Below are 27,192 nucleotides of genomic sequence, written 5' to 3'. Positions count from 1 at the left end.
GAAAGTTGCTTTAGCAAATTCATTGGAACTTGGGTAAGCAGCAAAAATGGCCACCTTAGACGTACTTGAGTTTCAAGTTAAGTTGGATGTACTTAATTGGGGTTTCTTTTTTCTTCAGTATAAATATTTTTTAAATTTAAAACCACAGCAGACATAAACAGTCTTTTTTAAGTATTTCAGCTTCACCACAGAGCAGGCTCTCATTAGTTAGCAGCTACTATGTGGCCCATCATACTGTCTTCTTTTTCCAACAGAATGGAGAGGGGGTGGGATCTGAAATACTGTTACTGGAAATTAAGAGAAACTGCCAGGTAGTGTAATACACCAATAAAGATGCCTCATACCCTTGCTTTAGCATTTCCAATTTTTTAGTGGTGGCAAAATGTATAAAAACTATCCTGTGAAAAGGAAGAGTGAAGGAAGCAACTGTCAGAGAAGGAAGACACGGACACCATGTGGTTCGTCAGGCTGTCTCAAACTTTAATCACACAATCATAGCTTAAATATAGTAGCTAATTAGCTCATTGAATATTGCAAAGCCGAGCTCATCATTGGTCCAGCTAATCAATTGCAGTCCTGCCCTTGCTTACATTCTATTACACATTTGCTTACATTCTGTTGCATTTTGTTATGAGAAAGACCTCTTTCTGAGACAACAGGACTGCCTGCAGCTGGTCCCAAGGGCACACTGACTTTGAACCAACCTTTACCCTACTTATGCCATCTCGAGCAGGTCTGTGCAGCTGTGCCCCTTCTCCAACAACCAAGTCTGCACTGAATCCTCCACAAGCAACAACAATGAAAACCAGATTAATATTTAATACTGTCAGAAACAAACTTTATGCTGGTAAAGATGCATTTTAATCTAGCTATCTTCTTGCTGTGTGTCTGAACAGACCCTAGTCAGTTTTCAGTTGCCCTCAATAAATAATTGGTTTTGTTATTTATTCTCTGTTTTAGATACAATGTCTGCACCAAGTGGTAACCCTATCCCATCTGCACCACCTTCATATGAGGAGACAACAGGAATCAATGTGAACTATCCTCAACCCTATCCTGTCCCAGCACCTGGCCAGAAACCAGATGAGAAGGGAATGAACCCTCCTCCATACGTGGGACAGCCCCCACCACCGAGTAACCATGGTAGGCCTGAAAAACTCTACTGTATCCCATGTTAAGGAGGTGTCAGGTGGCCGTGTAATAGGTGTTGTGCAAAGGAGCAGGGTTCACAGGTATTCCCCACATTCAAAAAATAATTTTGAAGGGCATAAGGTGAATCAGTTCTTGGAAATGCTTCAGCATGCACTAGTATAAATGATGCCACTTGGCGCTCTGCAGTTCTTAATGCAGACTTACCTTTGAGACCGTGCATCTGCATTAGGAAATGCCATGATACATTCGTGCTCTTCGTGCATTTCTTTGCTCTGACCCTCAAATATTTCAGAGTAGTAGCTGGTTCTAGCTCAGTAGTAGTTGATTAACTGTCCTTTTATCCTTACCCATTAAGTAAAGAGTGTGTTTCTCTCCTCAGTTACAGTTCAGACAGTGTATGTGCAGCAGCAGCCAGTAGTATTTTATGACCGCCCAGTTCAGGTGTGCTGCCCTTCCTGTAACCAGATGATAGTGACACGTCTCTCATATGACTCAGGAGCTTTGACTTGGTTGTCCTGTGGTGGCCTCTGCCTGCTGGGGTAGGTGGATTCCAATTTGTGCTTTATTTTTCTCTTCTTACGTGACCTTTTATAGCTCTAAGGAGTGACAAACCTCTAATGAGTGACAAAGCTCTCAATTTCGTTGTTTTCTCATCCTGTCTGGGACCTGACCCTTTATGGTTCAAACAGTCTATATCTGCATTTATGTCCTGTAGTACCCTAACACAGCTCTAGAACACTAGAGTAATGGACTGTATAGCCATGTGTGTTCTTCCTAAAGCTTCATGGCACCAGCTTTTGCAAGAAATATATTTTAACTTATTGTGTATGTAACAAGTGGTAAAACATTGGGTTTGGTTTTTATTTTTTCTTTGCAGATGTGTGGCTGGCTGCTGCTTAATTCCCTTCTGTGTCGATGCCCTGAAGGATGTGGATCACACCTGTCCAAACTGCAAAACTCTTATTGGTTCTTACAAACGTTTGTAGGCAGTGTTTAAAAATGCCTAATTGATTGGTGAAGTTGGTTACCACCTCTATGAGTCTTCTCTGAATCTTCATGGAAACTTTTAGTGGTTTCTTGCATCCTGTCACTGGAAACCCAACAAAAGCCATGTTTCAACAAAAATTTGCTTGAGGGGACTCTTCTGCCTTAGGTCTGTGAAAAGTATATGTAACCTAATGTGCCACTCAGACCCTCACCAGTTGATAGCAACTAAATCTTTTCCCTTTTTGCTTTATGCAAAACAGTTTGGTGATGTTCTTCAGTTAATCTTGTTTCAGTCATGTTGCATGCTGGTGTGCTTGCTTACAGTTTCAGCACAGAGCAAGAGGAGAATGCCCATGGAGAGACTATAGTCTCATGCTTGGTGTAGATGCTTTTGCAACAGCACTGTTTACAAACTGTTAGGGAGTTGCTTAACTGTGCAACAGGTGCCCTTCTTTGACAAAAGTGATTTGTTGGAATCTTTTCACAAGCACTAAAATTCACTTTAAAGCTTTCTGAGTTGAAAGAGAACCAAACCTAAAGGCTTCTTCCTTCTTGGAGGCTTCTTTACCAAATGGACAACTCAGGTTATTGTGCATCAATGATGATTCAATCTAGTAACTGAATTTCCTTGCCAGTTTTTAAGTCTAGTGATGTCTCTGCAGTAAAGATGTTTGTACAGGAATTTTTAATAGATACTTTTTCTGCATTTTTTGTGTTGCTGGGGTTTTTTTATTGCTGATTTACAAGTCTGTGAAATGTTCTTTTCTCTCCAGCCCAGTGGAACTGCGTATAGAGCCTTACTTGTAGCATTAGAAAACTTCCTTTTAGATTTACATATGTCAACAGATCATAAACAAACCTCAGCCTTGTCTTCAGGCTTGAATTCCACCTGCAAAACACAGATACAGGACCTCTGCTTTTAATTGTTGAACTATTTGTTAATTACTGTTTCTTCATTAAGAAGGCAACATGTTTGTTAAGAAGTTTCTCTGAAAGACAAGTTGTGTTTTCTGAAACTGAATATACTTAAGACAATGATCATAAACAAAATGGGGACTTAGGCTTTGGAGGTTGAAGTGTTTTACCATGCATTAAGCAGACTTGGTCTAAATAACATCTTGATGCATTTGAGTGACACCTGTCTAGAAAAGGCAGGCAGGTGTTTAAACAAGCCTGTGATGCTAACGTTATTTTAACCTCTGTAAAATAAAAAGCTAAAATAAATACAAATCTAAAATCCTGCATTTGCTGTTCTTGCCAAATGTGCCTTCTGTAAGTATTTGGTCTAAGTTAACTTTTGAGAAGTCTTTCAACCTATCATGCTTGAAATCCAGGCGTTTCGTGGATCACAAATACAAGCTATAGGCCTTGTGTTAATTAGTTCTCTGTAAACTGTTGCTACTTCTGGGTCAGTCTGCAGTGGTTTGATGGCATTCTTGTCTATCTGGGAAAAGTTACTGATGATACATCTCCCTGTACCAGAAGAATTTACTTTGGTAGCTACTGTCAGGAAGATGATGGAGATAAAGAGCTGTTAGTTTCACAGCTTTACACTTTGATGACACCACTAGCTGGTGTTTTCTGGGTTCTGCTGCACTACTGTAATGCTTTTGATGTTCTTTAAGGGTGTGAGTGATTCCCCATTGAATTACCTGTTCTGATGACACAGGCACTGTCACACACAAGTCACATGTTACTGTAAAGCTGGTTCCTATTCCTGTCCCTGGATTCCACAGAAAATTTACTTCTTGTCTGGTTGTCATCAGAGAAAGACAAGAAGAAGCAATGAAGCATGCAGTGTTTCCAAACTTGATGTTTGCTTGTGTGCTGGGGAGGATTTTTAGTTCTTTTAGTACCTGTGTCAGTCTGATCCTGGTGCATATTCTATGGTGAGTGAGTCCTCAAATCGTTACTCCCTGAGCTCCACCGTTCTCTACAAAGTGATGGTTGGAAGATCTGAGACTGTGGCACCAGAATGCAGAAGAAACCTGACCAGAAAAACAATTATGTGGTGTTTTCTTTGATTTATTTCACAAGCCCAGGCCATTGCATCTCTCTTATGGAGTAAGAATAGGACACAATTTTGGTAGCTATTCCAGCTAATTGAGCATTCTGCAAAACTGTGCTGCCTCTTCTATGCTTAAGTTTCCTCAAATACAAAACTTGTGTTTATTCTCTTGTGTAGGGAATTATCTACAGAAAGCACCAAAGTAACTTGCTTTGTTAGACTTATTTTAGACAGACAAATACAGGATATAACTTGCCTTGTGTTTGATTACAGTGAAGTTACTGTTTGTTTTTAAACCTGATTTTATTTTAAATAAAAACTTTGCCTTTCCTATCTAGTGCTTGGAGTCAGAAAATTTTAACATTTGTCGTGTTTCCAAACACATGAATGGCTGAAATGTTAAAATTAAGTCAAGAAATGTAATCACAGGAGGAAATTTTTAAGTCTCACGTGGCCCAGGTCTCTTGACAATGGCATTCTCTGGCCTGCAGACCAACTGTTTACAGGCAGAACCACAATGAAAACGTGTTGTTTCCCTGCATCTCAGGCACTTCTTTTTTTTTCAGTTAAAACTCCTTTGGGTAAGATTTTCATTTGCAGCACCGTTAAACACACCTAAATCTGGCTACATTTGCACATACTAGTGACTGGTAGGGCAAAAATAGGTATCAAATTTACGTTCAGTTGGAAATGATCCCTTGTAATCATGAAATAACACCCTGCTTTTGCTTTTTGAATGTCTGTAGCACTTTTTTTTCCCTAAAATGCAGAAAATACCAGAAGGCAAGATTAATACTTTTTTTTTGTTCTAATGCATTGATTTTTATTGGTTTTATTAAGCAACATTTTGGTTAATACGTTAATAAGCAAGTAGAACAAATAGGTTTTTCTCCTCTTGATGCATGCAGAAGCAGCATGCTGACTTTCTGCAGCTAAGTAAGCAAGGGCAGTTGGTCCTCTGAAATCCTCTGACCTCACCACAAGCTTGGGTGAAGCCTTCCCTTTCCATCTTGAGGAGCTTTCCAGCACAATGCATTTCATCTGTTGGGTTTGAAGGTATTATTTCCATCAGACTTGCATTTTTACCTGACAGAACTTGCAGGATGATTGAAATTAGTGAATTCTGATGAGGCTTGTGCCAGAAAGTTATCAAATTTGGTTTGTCATGCAAAGAGGATCCAAGAACAAAAGCTGTTTTAAAAGAAGTAAAGAGCAGCTGATAACCTTACAAAAGGGGGTGGTTAAGCAAGCGCAGAGTGGTTTCCAGAAGATGCTATTATTGTCGTGCTTGTGAAAGCACTTGTGACAGTTCAACCACAAGTTCTTTTTTGAAGAAATGAATTGTGATTTGTGTGCTCAGGCTCAGCTGATTATTCTCCAACTTCGTTAGCAGAAGGTGAGTGTTGGAGTGCACCCTGGGAATCAAATCTCGGCCCTGCGACAAGGGTGTGCTTAGCTGAGCTGTGTTTTATAACAAAGTAACCTCCGTGTTCCTATGTTCTCTATGAAGCTGCGACGTGGTGGGCTTTTATTGTCTGTAGGATGACTTTCCCTGTGTTCTTGTGAGGTGAATGCCCTCAGGTGCCATGTGCTGAGTGGGGAATTCTCCAGTCAGTGTCTCACTGATTTCTCAAACCAGGACACCAGAAAGATGCGTCTGAAACCCCCCTGACTTCAAAGGAAGGGCTTCTGGCACTATAATTGATTTTTGCCCTGTTGTTTGATTGGGGCTTTTTAAAGAAAATCTAGAGCCTGTTGGAGCAGGTGGCTGTGGGCTGGGGATGCTAAAACGAGTCGTTCTCAAGTTTAGAATAAACCGAGTGTGAGTGGGAGGCTTTTTCGAAAGCCCTTTTGCGGTTGGATGCTCTGCGTCATGCGACAGCCCGGCCTTTGTAACCAAAGCGGGGAGAAAAAAGGCACCTCCGGAGCTCCCGCAGGGCCCAGGCCCTCGGCCAGGGGCCGGGTGGGCGCCGCGGCCCCGGCCCCGCTGCTGCTTGGGGTAGGGGCGGGGGCGGCGGCAGGGGGCGCTCCTGCGCGCGAGGGCGGCGAGGCTGCCGCGGGGCTGCGGTCGCCTCAGGGCCGGGCGGGGCCGCCTCAGCGGCGGGGCCGCGTTCCCTCCTCGCCGCGGAGTTTTCTCGCCTCCGTTCTGCGGCGGGCGCCGGCGGCCGGGTAAGGGGTGGGTTTGGGGTCGGTCCGTGGGGGAGGTGTGCAGTGGCCGCCACAGCCTTGGGGAAGACGGTTGGCCCCTCCGTGGCTTCATTGGCCTCGTAGCAAAGGGCCTGGAAACGAACTCGGGCTTTGTTCTGTTCTGTTCTTCCCCAGGGGAGCGATGTCTCCCAACGCTTTCCCCGCCGCTCTGCCCGGGGCCGCGTTCCGGGCCGAGAGGGGTTCCCCGCGCCTCGCGGGCCTGTTGTAGGCGCCAGGTCTGGTAAAACCGGTGAAGGAAGCCGCTGGTTGTGAGAACAGGTGGGCGGGAGCGGGTTCTCCCCGGCCCCTGGCGCTGCTCGGGGCTCCGCGTGAGCTCGGAGCCCTCGGCCGCCGTGGCGGGAGGCAGCGGTTTGTGCTGAGAGGCGCCAGTTCGGAGCCCCGGCTCAGGACACTGGCCTCCTGCTCCTGCCTGTTAGGGAGGAACGTGAGTTTTACAAGAGTATTTGCTTAGAAGAGCTTTACCGGTTTGTGACGGCTTGTGAAGGCTTTTCTTGGCTGTACTAGCGTAGAGTTTCCAGGTGTCTGCAGACATCTCTGCTCTGTGGTGTGCTAGAAGGTATTTTTGGTCAAATTAATCTTCTAACGTGAGTGCAATATCCATTAAAATGGATACATACTTACACGACCTACCACGTTGTCCAGTGCTGGTCTCCCAGGTGTGATTAAAGCAGTGTCTTTGCAGCACATGTGCCCTCTTTCCTTCAGTATTTTAGTTATCTAGGACAGCGACAGCACCCCGGTGGAAACTTCTCTTTGTGAGGTTCTTTTCTGCCTGTTTTGGGGGTGGTGTTTTGACTTTTTTTAAGAAAAATAAAATTTGGAGGGAGGTAGGGAAAAAAAATGCTTAAAAGATGAGCTTATTTTTCAGTCTTGGGCTGCATCCTCCACTTACCAACCCGCTCAGACAAGTCAAGTTAGTCAGGTACACAGGGCACTAATGTTACGCTGTGTTTTATCTGAAAGGATTGGCTTCATCTGAGAGTCTACTGCATGTCAGGCATTTAATTCCTGACTTCGAAGTTTCAATACAAAGGGCCCCAAGTCTGTGATTTACTGAAAAAAGCTATTTGAAATGTTTCTGACAGAAAAATCCCCAGAGTTTTCTTTGGGAATTTCTTTGGTGTATGAAATAGTTGAAATTCAAGGGAACTCAGATTTACAGTTTCTTGAGAGTGCTTATGCACCTACAATAGGATATTTTTTCTTCCTTTTTAAGTAGTTTCTTCCTTAAGAAATGGGAAGCTGCAAAGCTAAACCTGAAATTAAAATGCAAATTTGATTATTTTGGAAAGTGTGATTTTTCAGCTCTAAATAAAAAAGCAGAGCAAGAGAATCTGAACAAAATAGAAAATCAGATGCATTTACCAGGAAACATTGAATTCTGTTTTCTTTCTTTAAGACAAATCCCAAATCCTTGATCTTCCCAGTTCCAGCACGCCTCCCCATATGTAACATAACATGCCTTGGGATTGCAGCCTGAAGCTGAGAATGAACGTGGACCTGACCTGTGGGTCTCTTAATATGTTGACATGTAACTCATTCTGTAGTTAACATTTACGTACAGGAACTCCCTGCAGCTGCTATTTTGCACAGGTGTTGTATGTCAGTATTCAACCTGTGGCTCACAGCGTTACTGCTGTCTGTTGACCCTCAGTTTGGTATCAGAGGGAGCTATGCTCTGGTTGTGGTGATGTCTGAAGCTGGACCTGTTGGTTCTTGGACACTGGGATCACTGGTGACTAATGATGGAGCCTTCTGAATAGCTGCTGCTCTGTTCTTCCAGACACTAGAATTTCTCTTAACTCTACTCAAGCATGTGTTGTGTCTCTGCATTTATTTGATCATTTACATTTAACAAGATTATACTTGTATATATAGAACCATTAATGGCCAATTTTTACAAAACTGTTGCTCCCACTTGAATCTTTAGGGAACATTTGTTTGCTAGTTCTTAGAGAACCTTCTTTTTATGTCACACCAGCTATTTTTTCATTAAAATGTTGTTATTCTAGAAGTTATGATCACAGTGCTTGTATCTGTAGTTATGTATTTATCGTAAAGCTATAAAATATGTTTCTTGCTAAACTCTATGGCATCTTACCAAAAGCTTACCAGAAGAGTCCAGTTTTCTTGCTGTGATGCCTGTTGTGTAACCTCTTAGATAGATGCTCGCCACATGACAAGACAGACGTGTGGTGGTGTTGGCCTGCACGTGAGCAGCAGTTTTGAGGCATCCCAAAGTCTCGTGTGCTGCAGTCTTGTGAACAGGTCTGGCATTTTTGGTCCATCTGGTTAGACCCCACTTTGGTTCAGGGGCTTTGCACGCAGACTGTTTTGCAGCGTAGTTCATAGAACCTTTCCTGGCCACCCTCTTTCCTAAAGCTGCTTCCATGTGGGAAAGGAGTTACCTGTGACCTGCATGAATTATTCTGAGTGAATATTAAAAATGTAACTGAAACAGAAGATTTTATCAATTTTTTTAATGACAAACCCACCCCCTGCTCTCTAAGGAAACTCTAGCTATTTAGAGACAAAATGGTTTCTGAAAGACATCCTGATGTTTGAATAGGGTAGGGGGTGAAATGACTCATGAAACAGCCTTGTTCCAAGAAAGCATTTAGACTTGAGCACATGCTTAATTTTGGGTGTGTGATTATGCTTAAAATTAATCACCTATTTATGTGCCCTTCAGGCTCCAGATGTTGGTGCCATATGTGAGGCTAATGTAAATGAAGTGGAAAATTTATTATATAAAGTGTCACATTCATTTAGAAAGGAGTTTATGTTGGCCTCTCCAATGGATCACAAATGTCCTTAGTATGAGGTTAGGGCTGCAAATGCTCAGCACACAAACAGTGCTTGTAACTTGCTGCTGTTGGGCTCTGAGGCTCTTAGGAGAGTCACAATAATGTGGAAATTCCCTCTAATGCCAATTCTGATATTCCCACTTTCAGCACAGGTGTTCTGCTTGTAGGTTATTTTGCAATAACTATATGAAATACGTTGGAAATAACTTCCTATATAAACAGTTAAAAGTAAGACTAAATGGAGAACAAGCAATAGCAGAGGCAATGAAGGACTTGGGGGTGTTGGGTGACTGCAGGCTGAATATGAGCCAGCAGTGTGCCCAGGTGGCCAAGAAGGCCAATGGCATCCTGGCTTGTGTCAGAAACAGCAGGGCCAGCAGGGTCAGGACAGCGATCCTGCCCCTGTGCTCAGCATTGGTGAGGCTGCACCTCGAGTGCTGTGTCAAGTTCTGGGCTATTCACCATAAGAAGGACACTGAGGTCCTGGAGAGAGTCCCGAGAAGGGCAACCAGGCTGGGGAAGGGGCTGGAGGGCAAATCATATGAGTAAACGGCTGAGGGAACTGAGAGTGTTCAGCCTGGAGAAGAGGAGACTGAGGGGAGACCTTATCACCACCTACAACTACCTGAAGGGAGGTTGTAGAGAGGTGGGTGTTGGTCTCTTCACCTGAGCAAGAGGTGATGGGATGAGGGGAAATGGCCTCAAGCTGTGCCAGGGCAGGGTCAGATTAGACATTAGGAAAAAGTTCTTCACCAAAAGAGTTACTGGGCACTGGAACAGGCTGCCCAGGGAGGGGGTTGAATCACTGACCCTGAATGTATTTAAAAGATTGGTAGATGAGGTGCTCAGGGATATGGTTTAGTAGAGGACCACAAAGGTGTTTTCCAACCTTGTGATTCAAGAAAAGAACTGTCACAATATAGCGATTTTCCAGTAAAAGAATCATGTTTTTATATCGATGCCCAGCTACTGACTTACCTGCTTCTGTCCATATTGCTGATACAGATCAAGAGAAGGATAACGTAGAGAACAAGTACTATGTCCAGATGAGATGTAATCTTAAAATGAAAAATTAGAATGAATAGTCAGCAAAGTAATAATGACAAACCCAGCAAGTCACAAAATTTCCACAATGAAATCCCTGAAGCAGTTTCAAAGTTAGAATATTCTGAAAAGTCACAGTGGAGATTGAAGAAGGCTTTCTCAGTTATCACTTTGGGTTGATCGTAGGAAATTTGAGCTGCTATATGAAATCTGTATGGTTTGGGGGGGGTTTCCCTTCAGTTTCAGACCTGAGCTGGCCACAACTTTGGTATTTGATAAATCGGGGATTTTGATATGGGGACCCAACTTTTGTCATGGGGTATTTCATGAACTCGTAGACATCACTTGCTGTCTCCCATCTTGTTTAGTGGTCATTGATGTGTGGAAGGCACATGTGGGTTGTTTCCCTATACACAAAACAATAAACATTTTGAACTGAGCAGGTGCTACCCAACAGCAGAAGTAAGTTCAGGTAAGAGGCTGTGACAGCACCAGCTTAGTAGGGGACAGCAGTACCGATGGCTGAGATTGTTATCGGAGTTGTGCTTGTGAGTCTGGTTTGAAGTAAAGAGTAGCTCAGGGTAAACCAGTTAAGCTGTGGCAGCAGGAGAAAACAGATCTTTTTCTGTCCATGGCAGCTTCCTTCAGAAGGCCTTGGAGTGTAGCTGAGTTGGGACAATGCCTCTGGGATGATCATCGATCTGTTGCATGTGAGGAGTAAACACAGCCATAGCCTGCCGGGCTAGAACCCCAGTTCTAGAAGAATTAGTCAGCAGAACACAGGATAGATGGTGAATCTCCCTCAAGAAGGACTGGAGGGCCTTAATGATGAGGTCAGTGAACCCTGGAAGACCTTTGTCTGACGTGTTAAAACCTGATTGCTACCAGAAGCACTGTAGTTATGTGGGTTTGTGTATTTACACAGTTTCATCTGTTTGGGATTTTAGTCAGGGGGATGAGCTGCCTCCCATGAACTTGCTTACTCCCAGTAGAAACACCTTGCCTTCAGCCTCAAAACTTGTTTCCATCCTATTTACTTTTTGATTGATTAGTCACTGGGGAATAATTCCTAGTGTGATTTTGTTTTAAAAAAAAATTATTTATTGTAAACTTACCACATGGGATTGTTCCAAGCATCCTTTGTGCTGTGATGCTGTATACTTAATTTCTTTTCCTTGCATTTTTGTGGAATTTCTAATAGGTTAACTTCTCTCTTTTTGCAAAAAGGCTGAAATGCTCTTAGAGACTGGATGAGATGATTGTGTGTGTCCCTCTTACTGCACAGCTCTCCCTCCCTTCTGCAGTCTGCCTTCCCAGAGCCCCTCCTCTGCCTGGGAGAGGGGAGTTGAAACACTGAGCTCCTGCTTTGTGAAGGAAATTTGCTTTCACTGCCTTGCTCAGAGGTGCCTTTGAGAGGAGAACTGATGGGGTTTTGTTAACTTCTGAGCTGAGGAGGTGACTACCATGGCCATGGGACTGCAGGCCATCGTTTTACTCTGTGCTTTTGTGGCAGGAGCTTCAGGGAGTAAGTAGAAGAAACTTTTTCCTCTGCTAAGATTGATTTCTCTCAATGCATAATACTTGTGCTAAGGAATGATCTCGCAAGCAAAACTTTTTAGGTGGTGTAAATGATGTCAGAACTTGGTGGTTTGCAGTAATTCTTGTAGCAGCTTTGTCTTGATTTTCAGTGTAGAGTAGCAATTTGCTTTACTGAGCATTCTGGGTGGTACTGGGCAGGTGGGAGGGTACCCTGCCTATAAAGCAGTGCAGTTCCATAGCACATCTTCCTTCAGCACTACTAGGGAAAGCAACAGAGACAGTGAGATTGTGCCAATCAGTTCATTACCTGTCACGTTACTAACGGTACTGTTGTGTTCTAGAATTGTGCTCACTGTGGTATTTGGCAGATGAAGGATTCTAAGAAGTGTGAGTAGGTCAGGAATGGCAGTGATGTGGCCCTTTGTTGCTTGTCAGCTGAAAAGAGCTAAGTGCAAGCTGGTTTTAGAGCCAAAATGAATTATGGAAGAAAATTTAAAGTTTAAAAAGGAAAAAAAGCAAAGAGCAGAATCTCTACCTTTAGGCACCTTAACAAAATTATCAGTGTGCCAGATGGTCTGTGGTGCTCAGCCTGCCACACTCTCTGTGATAAGCAGGGTTAGAACCTAGGAGTGCAGCATTCAGGTATCCACATGGGAACTGGGAGAGATCTTAAATCTGGTCTGTGAGAGGCATGCTCAACATTTTAAAAATCTGATGCTACATAACAGAGATGAATTTCCCAAGTTTGTCTTACCATATTTATTTCAAAGCTCCTGAATAATTTGTACTGATTTCTCCATTCAAAGCCCTTAACACTGCCTATTTCCACCTTTTCAAAGAAAAGGGTGGGATAGATAGCCCTTTTCTTACCAGACCCACTAGATACTTAGGCATGACTTTTTCACCTGAGAAGTGTTATCTTTCTCTACAGATGCAATATATTTGGAATGTTAAAGTTAATGTATGTGTTATATGTATAGATAGATATCATTTGACTACTATTTTTTATAAATATAATTCTCATATGTTACATGACCTGGTCTCTGTGCTAGCAAGTTGCCTATTTTTGTAGGTATCTGTAGCACTAGGACCAAGTTTGCTTGAAAAGAACATGTTATTCATACTTCAAAAATGTGTAGTCTAAAGCTCCAAAGAGAGAATTAATTCTGCAATATAAAAAGGAGCATTTGTTGGCAGGAGGGTATGAGCATGGGAGTAAAGAGAAATGTAAGTCTACTCTTTAACTTGGGAATAAAGATGTATATCTGCTGAAGAAACAAACACTTTCTTATTTTCATTACAAATCCAGTGAATTCCCTTCTTTCCTCCTGCTCATAGTTTTGACATTAAAAGAAAAAAGGGACTAAGAATATGAAATGATATGAATGATATGAAAATACGGTTTCAATAAATAATATAAATGTGGATTTTTAAATGTAGTTGGTAAGAACTTTTCCTTCAGGCACATAGCATGTATAAAACATCCAAAAGCATGGAACCAGAATAAAGAGGCTCTTTTAACTTCTGTCTCCAGTGGGAGACAAAGCTGAGCAACACAGGAATGCTTGTTATAGCTTAACAGGGTGGTTCATTAGCATTTAGTAACGCATAGAGATTGGGGGTGATTGGACTTACTGTGGGAGTTACTTTTAAAAAAGATTTATCAGTAATAACAAGTTAGGGCTGAATGTTTTTAATACTCATTAAATCACATCATAAATGGTTTATTAATAAAGTAGCATTTTCTTTCACTGTGGTACATACAAGCGCCATATATTGAAGTGTGTCAGGATCACCTATTTGCTTTTGGTTTTTCCTCATATATCACTGGAGTGCATATGAGCATCTGGGATGTGACTGATTCTGCCAGGTTCCTCTCAGTACCTAGGGCTTGCTGAGTGCTGGGGAGAGTTAGCAGTGTAGGGTCGGGTCCTGCTATGTGCATGTCACACGTGTCCGTCACGGGACTCCTCTCTCAACAGTTTATCAACAGATGGGCACCAGTAGACTGGTCTTCAGCATAGTACCTGTGTAGTTGCCAAGGGTGAAAGCAATCTGCAGTGATTTTGCTTGAGGTGCTGAAGCATGATTTCTATCAGTGTGGTCCTTTGAGTGCCCAGTCACCGTGCTTGCAGAGGCATGGCAAAAATTTCACGGTCAAAACAGAATTTTTCTTCAGGTTAGTTCATTGGGGACTTTCATGTTGTTTAGCAGTGCTTGCCAGACCTGGTAAGCCTAACTTTGCCAGGCTTATTTAAGGTCATTCAGTATCAGGGAATGAGAGGGAGAGCCTTATTAGTTTACTGGGCAGATGTGTGTGCACAGAGTGAAGGGAAGGAGTGGAGGCTCTGTACATAGCAGCCCCAACTGTTTCCCTGTTCATGCCAATGTGAATCTGAAGCAGTTCCATCTGTGTGTGTGTGTGTCCCTTGAATTTGCTGCCATCCCAGTCAAAGTCTGAATGAAAGTCATGCTGGAGAACAGGCTCCCAGTGTTAAAGGATGTCTTAACCAACTGCCCCCCTTGAGTTCTGATGTTTTAAGTGTTCCTCAGTTTTGTGCTGGAAAGGTTTGCCCTGGGCAGTAGAGCTTGCTCTTGTTCCACTTCAAATGATACTTAAAATGCTACTTTGAATGATTTCTTGAATGGCCACGTGCAATGAAAATCTTAGCTGAGTAGAAATTTTCCCTAACTGCAATAAAGTTAAAAGCCTCTGGATGTGAGGGAGTACAGTGCATTAATGTGCATTTCCTTCCTCATGTGTGCTTGTAGGGTATACAGATGTGTGGAAAGGGGCAAGAGCAAAGTCCTGTCCCTGGATACTTGGCAGCAAAACTCTTGTGGATTCTTTTTTTTTCTTAAGGGCCATGCTTTGGTTTCACTTACTTTACTGTAATAGAAAAGCAGCAGGGCTGTCCTGAGCTGCACATGAATTTTTAGTGCTTTTCTATTATCTTACCTGTCATTGCAGGATCCTTGGAGAGTTCTGAAGCTTCCTGTTTTGCAGGGTGTGTAGGTGAGTAAAACAAGACTCTATTCAGGTTGCCGTGAGGAAGGAGGGATTTGAAACGTCCCCTTCAAAAGGGATTTTGTGTTCTTGGAGGAGTGGTACTTATGTCTGCTTGGCGTTTGTGGAAGTATCAGAGAAGTTCCACTAAGCTTTACCAGGCCCAGATTTGCCTTAAATTTGCGTTCTGTGAACTCAGAAAACCCATAGACATGAGGGCTAAGCAAACTATGAAACCAGTGCAAGACAAAACCCAGCCTGTAAGAAGCATGAAGATTCTCCTTCAATAAGTAGGGGCAAAACATCAGTTTTGTAAAGGAGGAACCAGTGGGAAGACAGGATATTGAAATGAGCTGGAGAGGTTTAGTTGAATGGCTTGAAGTGTACTTTGTAACTTACGCTTCTCATTTTTGTTGCCAGTAGGTACTTAAATGTGCAAAAGTGCTTTTCAGTGCAACAGCAAGGGGAGCACATGGATGCTCTGCTCCCATGGAGATCCTGCCCTGGCCTCTTAGTGCCCTACTCAGACAGTGTAGCTCAGAGACCCTTAATTTGTTCAGTATTCATCACTGTGTGGCTTTGTCATTGAAAGTGCTGGAGTGTTGCAGTGCCACAGAGAAAAAGCATCTCTCAGTTATGGGAGAACAGTGGTCATTTTTCCTAGATGTTGTCATCTTCATCTGAGGGAAGAGAGAGGCAGCATGGGCATGAAGAGCACTGAATGCATCAACAGATCTTTTTCCTCTTGCTGTTGCAAAGGTCCTGCACTGATGCTCTCTGAAAGGTGCAAAAAGAGCATCATGCTATAAATTCATTGCATTCCTTTTCTGCTCTTGCATATTAGATTTCTACCGCTATGGAAGTTGTGAGGTTATGTGAACAGGAAAGAGGAGAATTCTTTCCACCTTCCATACAGGACCTATTCCTAGCTTGCAGGGTGCTTTCAGAAACCTAGTTCTTTCCATTTTAAGTCCAAATGGGAAGGGAACATTCTGAACATCCAGCCCCTTGTTTAACAGACTTCAGTGGCCAAACTTTTAAAAAGTAGGAAAAAAACAGGGGGAGGGGGAAGCCTAATGGACTAAACCAAGATTTTTTTTGTTTGTTTCCAAGGTCATGGTGCATCTGCATCATCCTTCCCCAACAGAGCTAGATACAGCTACAGGTATTCAGCAGTCACCAGTACATTCCTGCCAGGAAGCATTTACAAAAGCAGTGGCATCTCTCTGGAGAGCACAGTGATCATTGAAGTATTGGGGAATTGCAGGATGGTTTTGAAAGTGAGTATTGTCATAATCATTTGAGTGATTGGGATGAGCAGTTGTGCAAACGTATCTTTCTTTGGGATTACTGCTACAGTGAAAACATGTGTTTTTCTTGTCATTAAATACCAGTTCATTTCTGGGTCTCATAATTAGAGCTTCAAAGTTGCTTTGATGTGACACTGCTTCAAATTAAGTATTTGCCATTTTTAAAGGCCAGATTAAACAAATTACTGTTTTCTTTCCTGAGTGGCATGAAAGTTTCACTGTCATGGGTGAAGAAGTACGATAGGAAGTGCAGAACTGGAGATGAAGCTAGTCCCTTTGAAAGGAACCTGGTTTATTTTTAAGCACTTTCATATCTGTAGCAGTAATTTTAAAATAGCAAGCTCCTCTTTAAAGAGAACTTGAGAAATTTGTAGGATGTGCTGGATTGGTGCCATTCCTAGCACAGTGTAAAATTCAGTCCTGTAACACTCCATTGATCTCAACAGGAGATCCCTCTCTCAGTGACAAGAGCAACCCGCTCGTTTCAAGTTACAGACCTCTTCCTGGGGTGAGCCCAGCCATCGGCCAGTTTGAGAACTCCAGTGCTTTAGCAGGGGAAGCATGGAAAATAAACCTCTCTCATCTGCCTTGTTTTTCTTTCAGGTTAACAGAGAGGGAATTCATGAGCTTTGCAGGGGGCTGACGTGTACTATAAACACATACATGAGGGCAACCAATAGGATAGTTATCCCAGTCCTACCATGGCCATATGGATAAAATTAACTGGTGGCCCTTTGATTTTACATGAAAAATGATAATTTGGATGCTGTCTTCAGATTGAATTACTCTCTTCTGCCTCACAATATCAGTGGCCAGATTACTCAACTTCAAGCTATCATAATTTGAGGCTTCCTAGGATAGGCAAAACAATTGTAGGTGAATGCTTTGTCTTAAAAAAAAAAGTAGAAGATAAAAAAAATAGTTGTGGTCTGTGCTGTACTTAAAATGGGGCAGAGCAGCACCATTTTTAATCTACCATTTGAGAAGAGTCCTTCCCTACCACAACCAGCCAAATTGCCAGTACTTTATGAAATTCCATAATGAACTTAAGTATGCATTTTCTCCTCTGAATTCAGTAAAAGTAAACTGTGAGATGGCTACTGAATACTGAGAACTTTGCCAGCTACAGTCTCAAGGGTCAGCTGAGATGCACAGTCATTTTGCTTCTCAACTGGAGTAGAAAAGACTTGTGTTTATCCAGGCTCCTGCTTTACCCCAGAGTAGGTGATTCCTACTGGCTTAAAAATGAAAGGATATAATAGTGCTGTAAAAATGTATTTAATGGTGAGTTAAACTTCTTTGTAGAGGAAATTTCAGGAAACCATCTCAGATATGCAGCCTGAAGATGTGGCTATTGCGGTCACAATGCTCACAACACAGAGCTGGTTTTCATAGTCTATGACATTCTGTGCAGATATCCTTATTTGACAAAGTCCACTAGTTCCTGTTGACAATGATATTTTTTGATGTAAAACCTTTGCTTCTAGATGCAAGATGTACAAATTAAGAAAAGTCTTTCATCCAGAGAGAAGCCTCTGAAGGAAATGGACAGTCTAAGGTAGAAAAACTTGTAATCTAGTCTAGTTGTATTTTTGAAGCTATTCTGGGTACAAATTATCAGGCCTCTAGCTGCCTAGCAGTGCCTATGGATTGCTCACTAGTTCTCTGAGTTGCTACTTCTACAGACTTTTGAGTTTTGAAGTATATTTCAGACATTCTTGGTTTGGAGGGTTTCCACAATGTAAAACATTGGGGTTTTTCTTCCAGGGTATTTAAATTGCATTTATTTGTCTTTTTGTACTTTTCTTCCTTTTATGTTTTTGTTTTCAGTAGCTCATTCATAAAATACATCAGTGTCTTTCCCTGTGATTTGCAAAGGTGTAGGCTCTGGCGAAGATGCCTTACAAAAAAGTCTCTGGAGGAGAGAAAAAAAAAAAAAAAAAAAAAAAACAAAACCTGTGGAGGTCTGGTATTTTCCCAGAGAACTGATGCTTTTTGTGTCCTCAGAAAAAAGCAGTTCTGTTGTCTGATTAAGCTCAGCCTTATAATCTTCCTCTTTGTCCTGCCACTTGGATTCTCAGCTTTGAAACAACACTGAGAACTGAAGATAATTGACTCAATCCAAAGGGTCAAAAAGTGCAAGTTTCAAGTAAATGCATTGCTTTTTATATTCACCAGGAAGAGCTTTGTCTTCCACAGTACTGGTAGTGGTATCATCAGAGTGTAAATCAGGGTACAGACATATCTTCTGTGAAGTTATTTGTAGGATTTCCACAGGGGTAAGAGCAGTTGTGTCTTGTTCTTTGCAAAGAAGCCAAAAAATAGAGGTAGCAAAGAAAGCATTCTGTGAAACTTGGCTCTTTGAAATAATTATTCAGATGAGTGAACCTTATTAGCATCTGCCTCAGCCTATTGTGAGTATACACTGGTCTAGCTTGTCTTCTGAACATGCATGTAATTTCCACACATAGCAACCACAGTTGCCTAGGAGTTCAGAAAACCTTATTCCATGTGTACAGTCTCTTCCTCTGGAGAGACTTTGTCCAGGTGTTCATACATTAGAAGTTTTTCTCTTACATTGTCTTTGTGACCCAGTTGATTAACCAATCAGTTAGTTCCACAGTTAATATACAGGTGAACTGAGTTAATATACAGGTGAACTGAGTTAACTGAGTATGGGAGTTGACCATCGGGCTATTGCAGAATTCCTTCTTTGGATGGCTTATTTTTCCCCATTTAGAGGGGAACCTGAATGGTATTTCTCTCCTATATTAAACAAGAATTGTTGCCATTATGTATAGTTACTTATAAAGAATTTGCCAGGTGTTGGAATCTTGATACTTTTTGGGTTGTTTTGTGGGTTTTTTTAAGGGCTGTTAGGGTCAGGGTGAATTCATGAAGAACAGAGGCTTACTGTAAGGGATGGAGATAAAAAATAAGACAGATCCTTTGTAGAGGAACAGCTCTGTGCCGAAAAATCTAACTCTAATGTAATAAACTGACTTGCAGCCGCTATTTGAAGGAAGACACTATAAACTAATGTATTGCAGGGAAATACTAGAACAGCATCCTCTTCGTTTTTCTCTCCATGATGGGAAAATTCTGAAGCTCTGTCCTGTGAGGAGTGAACAGACCTGGGCACTGAACATAAAGCGAGGCATTCTCAGTGTCCTGCAGACGTCACAAGCATCCACGGCTAGTGCAGTCGTCGAAGAGGTGAGACCACTGGTAGAGTAACACTCTGGGGTGGCTGTTAGCCATTGTGTATGTAAACTCTATTCCTTTTTTAAATAACTAACAGTTTTTGCTGCTTGGTGACTGGTCAGCAGCCAGTGGTGGCTGTCTGATTGCTTTTATAAAATTGTCTATAATTTGCATTCTTGTTGAGGGTTGGAATCTTCTACCTTGTTATCTGAGGAAAAGCTGTTTATTGCAGTGTTCTCTGAGGAGCTGCAACACTAGGGCTTGTGCTTTACCTGCTCTCTGGGGAAAATACAACATTCATTATTCATGGTTACTCATCATGACTTTTTTCATTCATTTCAGGAGGCTTTAAGATCAGACTGCTAAGAGATCTTAGCAATTTTTTGTCTGAATATTCAAGTTCAAGTTCTGCTGTTACACTGAAATAGTCCAGAGCTCCCAACTGTTGCCCGTGCGTTTCCATGAGTGCAGCTGAGATATCTCAGTGGCTGCACTCCAGTTGTGAAGAGCACTCTCTAAACTGGCCTGCAGCACGATGTGCACTGCCTTGTTCTTGTGCTATTGCTACATATCAGTGCTTGAATAGGTGTTCTGCAATAAGGCTTGGGACATCCATATATTATGTTTCTTCTGAGTAGGCATGCTCTCCTGAATTATTGCTCCCCTGCAAACCCATGAAATCTTAAGTGAAAAAGCATACATCTGTAAAAGCATACATCTGTAAATGATCTGATTCAGATTAACAGTGTGGAGTTAAACAAATCATCAAACCCTGGCTATTACAAAGTTTGACCAAGCTCTTTAAAATTACATGCCTTTCCATGGCTTTTGTGGTAAAGCCAGTGTCCTGAAGGGAGCATTTAGGTCTGTGTTGCATTGTTATTATCCCATAGCAACTACTATTAAAATTATTTGTAATAATCTGTAATACCTGTCTGTATTGTATGTGTGCATGTGCAATTCAACACTGTACATTTGTTGCTAGGTGGATGTTCTGGGAATATGCCCCACCAGGTACCAGCGAAAGGGTCCTAATCTTGTCAAGACAAGGGACTTAAACCTCTGCTCTCACCGGTATTCTGGGTTTACCTCTGTGCAGTCTGTTGCTCTTCCTCATGTGTCAGTAAGTGTTGGGAAACCACACTGATTCTTCCTTTAAATTTGAAGAGTCTCAGTTCCAGGTTTGCAATTCATGTCAGGCATTCCTGGGAGAGGGAAAGTGGCAATATTTTTCATAATGTAAATTAAAGCATTTTAAAATAGTCATTTATGCTAAGTTTTATCAGCGTGTGTCTGCCCAAACTTGAATTCTTAGCAAAGAAATGCTGAATATTATTGTCCCTATAATGTTTTAATTTTCATTAAATGAGCATTTAATTTGCATTAAATGAGCATTATAATATAAATGCAAGAAGTTATTAGGCAGGTGGATTAAACTCTGCCATTAGAATATATTATAGTGGTAAACTGAAAGTAGAGTGTGAAAGAGAAGAATAGATGTAGATTAAAAAAATACACTGTGCAGAGAAAGTTATCTCCAAAAAACTTTGAAAAGCTAGAAACTTTCCTAAAAGTAACACTTCCAACTTTCCACTGTTCATGGCAAATACAGTCGATATTTTTTATCTTGTGCCATTTTTATTAGGTGAATATTACTTGTTTCTTTTACTAGCTAATCATAATTTACCAGCCTTTTGTTTTTCTCAACTCTGCTGACCAAAAGGATCTGCTTAACACTGATGTGTTGTGAAGTGAAATGAGTTGAGAACATTTGACACTGAAAGTTAGCAGCAGTTGCATTTCAGCAATGAAAAAAATAATCTGAAAATAAAGAGTATCTCAACCTCCACAGGCTGTGGGATGTCACAGGTCTGTGCGAAGGCTACACATGGTATCACAGGACTAGAATCATCCATGGAGCTGGGAGAGAAAGGAATGGGCAGGCTGACATAGGTCATCAAGATTTTACCTGAAAAATCTGTTCTTCTCAGTCAGAGCAGCAGATCCTGTCCTCCAAACTGGAATGTGTTCAGAACAGTAAGGATGGATTAGTGGCGGAGGCCAAATGCACTGAGACCAACCTTGTGACACTGTTCTCTCAGAAGGGCAGCGGGGCCAAGACACAGACACAGTCCTCACTGAAACTCTTTCAAGTGGGAACAGAGACCCTGTACAAGAAAGGTAACACAATGTTTCTGCTAAAATAAATGTATTTCCTAGAAAAATCCTGGGACTGTGCCTTGCCTGTGAGAACTTGTTGCTGTTCTATTCTTGAATTCAGCCTGACTGTAGAAATTCATGTTCTTTCCTTGGCTTTACTGAGACTAGAGAGATTCTTACATATAGAAATAATGGCTGAGAGAGAACCTTTCCCTCAGATTTAGGTTTAACCATAGCAAATGGCCAGCAACCACCATGTCTCTGATTTTTTCCTTATGCCTTTCCAGTTGACTCTGAGGATCTATATGTGACCAGTATGCTCTATGAAAGGGAACAAACTGAGAAGGGAGTCACTGAAGAGGAAGTGACCAAACTGGTGTGGAAGCTTTGCTTAGCACATGGTTCGAGTTTTGAGGTAAGCTTTTACACATAACCTCTTTTTCCTCGTAAGGACCTTTGCTGTCTCCTGCACAGGTAAGAGGTGACTTGGACAGCAGCAGTTTTGAAATACTGAAACCTTTTAATTTTTTAATGTGGAAGTATAGAAAGATAAATCCTTTGAAATGCCATTTTCCTGTATAAACAATAAATCAAACTGAAGAGTCAAAACATGGTACAGCCCCTGAATATTGGGCAAAAGCAATTTTGAACAGGTTTCTAAATTAAACTGAAAGAAAATGGTCTGGAAATAAAAAAGTGTCTGGTTTGGGTTATCACTGAAGGTTTTGATGCCTAATTGTCTTAATTGATGCTTAAGCTTTTCTTCAGCTTTAGTGCTCGTTACTGCCCCTGGTAGTGCAGCTGTTTCCATGTTTATTGGAGTTCTGTGGTGCTTTTCTGTTGCCTCATCCCCTTAAAACAGTTTGCACATCCAACTCTTGCCTCTAGATCTTGGCTGGTTGGTTCCGTGTCCTTCTGATGAATTCTAGTAATAACCATCATGTTTTCTGGGAATGCTGCTTGGGTCGAGAGGGAATCTCTTCCCACCTAAACCATTTTGTTGCTAAGATAGAGTGGAATGTTCTGCAGTGGCTTCATTCTTTTTCTATGATGACCATCAATTTAGGTGAGGGTCTGCCTATCTCCTTAGCTTGCTCTGGTCATGTAGTTTTTGTTTATACCCGCAGCAGCTGGATCAGTTAGTATTTGTCACTGTCTTTAAAATGAAGATCCCTGTTTTCTGTGAAACTCAGATAATATCAAGAACACCTGTTGTACACAATAGAGAAGTCAGCTTAGTCGTTGCTGACCTGAGATGAACTGAGGGCAGTGATCGAAAGTGTGCACTTCATATCCTATTATGCTTTAGATATAGTGCTTCCTGCTAGTAATGAAGTTCCTAAATAGAACGATGTGAAAAAAAGGTATATTTGATAATAAAAGAACACACTTCTTGTTTAAGTCATTCATGGTCAGACTATTACTAGAAAACAAGTGTAATCTAATGGGGAAAGCACTGAACCAGGCCTTGGTGACTCCATGAATTTGCCCTTGGTGACTGTAGTAAGATCATTCCTAGTATATCCCCTGTTCTTCTGCGTTTCTGTCTTATTCTTTGGAGCAAGGTCATTTCTTGTGCAGTGCAGTTGTAATCTGTCCCATAAATGCATACAGGTACAAGTGACATATAACAAAAAGCATCAGACCTAATTTACAAGAAGACACTTCACCTTCCTTTGCCTGGGTTAAGTCCCATGTTAAAGAACAAAAGCTCTGCCTGTCTCCTCCCTTGGGGGGTCACCGATACTGGGAGATGGAGTACAGGCTTTATGGGGACTGTAAAAGAGCACAGTGCTGTGTTAGAGCTTTGCAAGCCAGTGTTGCCTGTTTAGAAATTAATATACTGTGTCTATTCACTTTTCTCTTAGCTTTAGATGTGATTAATGAGCACAAATTGGTGTTTGGGTAATGTGGCATGAGATGTAAGGCAAAGGCATAGGCTGGAGAAGGATCACAGTCAGGACAACTGAAATGGCCATCAGTCAGCTGTGATAAATTACAACCCTAGCAGTTACTCCCAGCCTATTAAATGGTGATCAGAGTCTGTCCTGGTATCAGAGCGTGACAAAGGCCTCAGCACAGGGCTGGGGAAAGTAGCAGGTGGCCTTTCTGCGTGGTGGGACATGGGTAGGTTTCCTCATTTTGAGTTATAAGCAGTTCTGCCATCTTTTTTAGCTGTGTGCTAGGGAGGTTGGGCTTACAGAGCCATAAACATAATAGTTCTTGCTAGTGTAGAATAAAAGTTAGGCTCTTTGGGCACAATTCTTAATTGTGGCTGTCATGAGAACAGCAGTATGCATGGCTTTTAGGAACAGACTAAATACTGCTTGTAGAATAACAAAGAAAGAAATTACTGCAATGGACCTGAGAAACTTTCTCTAGAAAGTGCCTTCTTTTGGACACCTGTAATTCAGTGTCTGTGAGAGAATGGTTGATGATATTTTTCCCAGTAACAGTGGGATGTCATTTCTGTCTCCAAAGAGGCCCTCTGGCTTCATGTGTGGGAAATTTGTTTTGTAAATTAACTAAGATTAGCACAGTGCTTTGCTGTCTGTGTCACTGCCTAAAAAAGGGGTGAATTATTCATCATATCCCTGTCCCAGCACAGGGTTCATTTTGTTGTCAGCCATTTTCACTGTTTCAGGGTGTTCCTTCTGTGTGACAAGACATTTCAAAGGGAATCTTTATTATCCCTCCTTCCAGGCAGGCCAGGAAAGAAGTTATGGGAATGCCCACAGTGTTTCTTGGGAGACAGCTCTGCTGTTATGCATGTGTAGCTTGTTTGTCCCCTTATTGTTTGACTCTGAATGAGGTGAAATTATGCGTTTCTTTCAGGACACAAAACCAGGAATAAATAGAAGGGAAAATCCCCAACTCCAGGGAAAACAGTGAAGGGTTGAGAAAAGGGGGGTGGAGACTGTCATTGCCAGGGAAGCAAAGTTGTTGTTTAATTTTTTAATGCTATTATGATACAAGATTGAATTTCAATGTGGATGTAGATCAGCTAATGGACCATTAAGTGAACAAGCTGCATACTGACAAAGAGTGGTCAATAGGGTGGGGAGAAGGGACCCACACTTGGGAGAGGCTTGAATATAGCCTGTCACACAGCTGCTGCTAAGGCCTGCATTTACATTTGGCTGTCTGGACTTTCATACTGGGTTGGCAGCTCTAGTGAATGGGGCTGTGTATGCATTAAGCAGTATGGGTGTGAGTATGTTAGATTCACTGTGCCCCATTCCTGTACCCCAGTGTCACAAAAGGCATTCTGATTGCTAGTTATTACCTAGTTGGGTGGTAGGAATTGTGTGTTTCCAAGTTGTGGTTGTAGGGAGCATAACAGACTTCCCTGGTAAGGAAGGTTTTCTGAGTATCAAGATGAATTAAGATGCTATAATTACTGCTATTTGAAATGTGACTGCTCTTTTTCTGTATGACAATAATAATAGCGATGTTACCAGGAACACAAATCTCTGTCTGCTGTGACTGGAGAGTGTTAATGATAGATATGTACTTCCAAAGAAATATTCTAAATTTACTGGAAAGAAGGCCTCAGGCTTTCATTGAGAACATCAATTGGTAGGCAAACCCAAAGACGTTCATTGAACACATTTTCAAAGCAACCACCCCTGTGATTACATGAACTTGGCAGCAGTTAAGGTGTCAAGCTTTCAAAGGGTGTTTGTGTATCTCACAAATAGAAACACTTCTATTGGGAAACATTTTACTACTTTACTTTCTAGTCTCAACTGTACCATGTTTATGCTTTCAGAGGTTTTTTTTTAAATAAATCAACAGATAGAAGGAAAACCAAGCTTTTATTATGTAGAATAATGAAGAATAAAAATATTTATTCTACATAATAAAGCTCTTATTATGTAGAATAAAAGCCAGGCTTCCTTAACTTTCATTTACAGGTGGATATAGGAGACATATTTTCATGTAGTTAGTTAATGCAGTACTACAAATAGAGGTATTTACAATTAGTGTTTACTTGACAGCTTGATTTCAATAAAACATACCTTAAAAAATTTTAAAAATGCCCACCTGACCAGACATTTCATTCTGAAGCTTTGTTGTTAGGAAGTAGAAGTGGCTGTTTCTCTGCAAAATGTTGCACTGAGTTAGGCAGGAGCTTGTCTAGGCAGCAAGTATGAAGCAGATTAATGTTAGTCTACAGTCTAAAATTGTATCACCTGGAAATACATCTAATCTGGAAATTTTATCTTGAATTGTGCTGTGGTCTCCAGCTGATGATTCACCTGAGCTCAGCAGCAGCTGCACACACAGCTCCTTGTGATGAGGATCTGTGAGGCTCCCCAGTTGCTGCAATCGTGCTGCCCGTAGTATATTTGCATGTGTAAAAATGCACGTAAGGCCTATGTTTTACAAATGCTTTTGAAGAAATTCATTAATTACAGTTCTCTGAATATTTTTAAACACCATGAAATGTAGTCTGTTTCACTAGCTCCACAGCATTTGGACTTTGGTAATTCCTTTTAAAAATAGACCTTAAAGGTAAGGATGGGATGGGATGGAGTGCATGTAGATCTAACTGAATTTTAAACATGAAATGATAAATGTTATTGGAATTAATACCAAGGTAGGGCTTTATTTATGGGAATAAATTTCAATCTGTTCCAAAAGAACAAAAACATAAATGATGTTTGTATTGGATCTGAAAAGTTATTCCCTCAATCTGTCAACACAGTAAGAAATTGTTCCATCTTCTTCCTGAAAGACAGCTGCTTTTTACTGACAATGTCTTGGCAGTCTTCAATTAAAAGAAAATATTGGCACTGGGTTATTGCAAATTTTCATGGCTTTGTGGAGCAGCTCCTGGAAGGAAGGTCAGGAAGTCAAAGTAGGTCTTTGTAAATGTCACTTAGTTGAATTAGACCTTGTTTGCATGACTTTTAGGTGAAGGAAAATGTTTTCTTTGGAGCTGTAGCAGTTTTCCTTCTACACCTTTCACGCCTGAAGTGAATGAAGAACTGAAGTGAATCTGTATGACAGGGGCTGTCATTGAACTTGTACTTAATAAAGTTGGGTTAAAATGACCATAAAAGCTACTGGATTTAAGAGTGCTAATTTTTCAAGAAATGAGAGTCCAAGTGTCAGTTAAATGATTTTATAGAAAGTTAGCTTGACTCTTGTTTTGGTTTGTGTTGAAGCTGTGTCAGCAGTTCTGGTCATAAAACAGGATCTTGCTGTACAAACACTGACAAGATTTTCACTGTCTCTTCTGGTTTATAACTGCAGTGCTGCATTTTGGATGATTATTTATTTGTATGCTAGTGGTGTGCATAGTAGTCACTGAGCAGTGTTGCTTGAGGGACTGACTGACATCCTAAGTGAAAGCCCATCTCCTTTTGAGTTTCTATGCTGAAGAGAAACAAGGGAGGGAAGGAATATATGGGCACAGGGAAGAGAGGAGGTTTAATTCTCATATTATTTTGTAAATCACCAGCAATGCTGGTATAACCCAAGGTCTCTTGTTGTGCTCTGTTCTCTGAACCTGGCTTCTGCACAGCTGTAATCCTACATTTGCTGTTGTGCTCTCTTACAGACTGCAGAGCTTTTCATGACTCTTGTGTTTGAGCTTCGACATCTTTCTCTTGAAGCCTTAAAAGCACTATGGCAAAGATCTTCATTTAAATGCAGAGATGATTGGTAAGGCCCCTTTGCTAATTGCTTTTAAAAATAGGTAGATACATGTTGTAAATATTGAAAATAGTTTAAAGTTTTAAATTCACACCCGAATGT

General features: G+C 41.4%; 1 protein-coding gene across 1 annotated transcript; it reads left to right on the top strand.

Moving 5' to 3' along the window:
* Positions 1-965: 965 nt before the first annotated feature.
* LOC311197269 (lipopolysaccharide-induced tumor necrosis factor-alpha factor homolog) lies at positions 966-3,383 on the top strand (the record flags this gene model as incomplete). The annotated part of the gene is made up of 3 exons (XM_084271004.1): positions 966-1,143; positions 1,532-1,691; positions 2,030-3,383. 3 exons carry the CDS (start codon positions 966-968, stop codon positions 2,136-2,138), a joined length of 447 nt encoding a protein of 148 aa, XP_084127130.1. The 3' UTR covers positions 2,139-3,383.
* Between the last annotated feature and the right edge of the window lie 23,809 nt (positions 3,384-27,192).

This window comes from Gallinula chloropus (assembly GCF_964237585.1).
Source record: "Gallinula chloropus genome assembly, chromosome: 15".
Lineage (NCBI taxonomy): Eukaryota > Metazoa > Chordata > Aves > Gruiformes > Rallidae > Gallinula > Gallinula chloropus.
The sequence above is the reverse complement of the archived record's forward strand: the minus strand, read 5'-3'. Positions and strand labels throughout refer to the sequence as shown.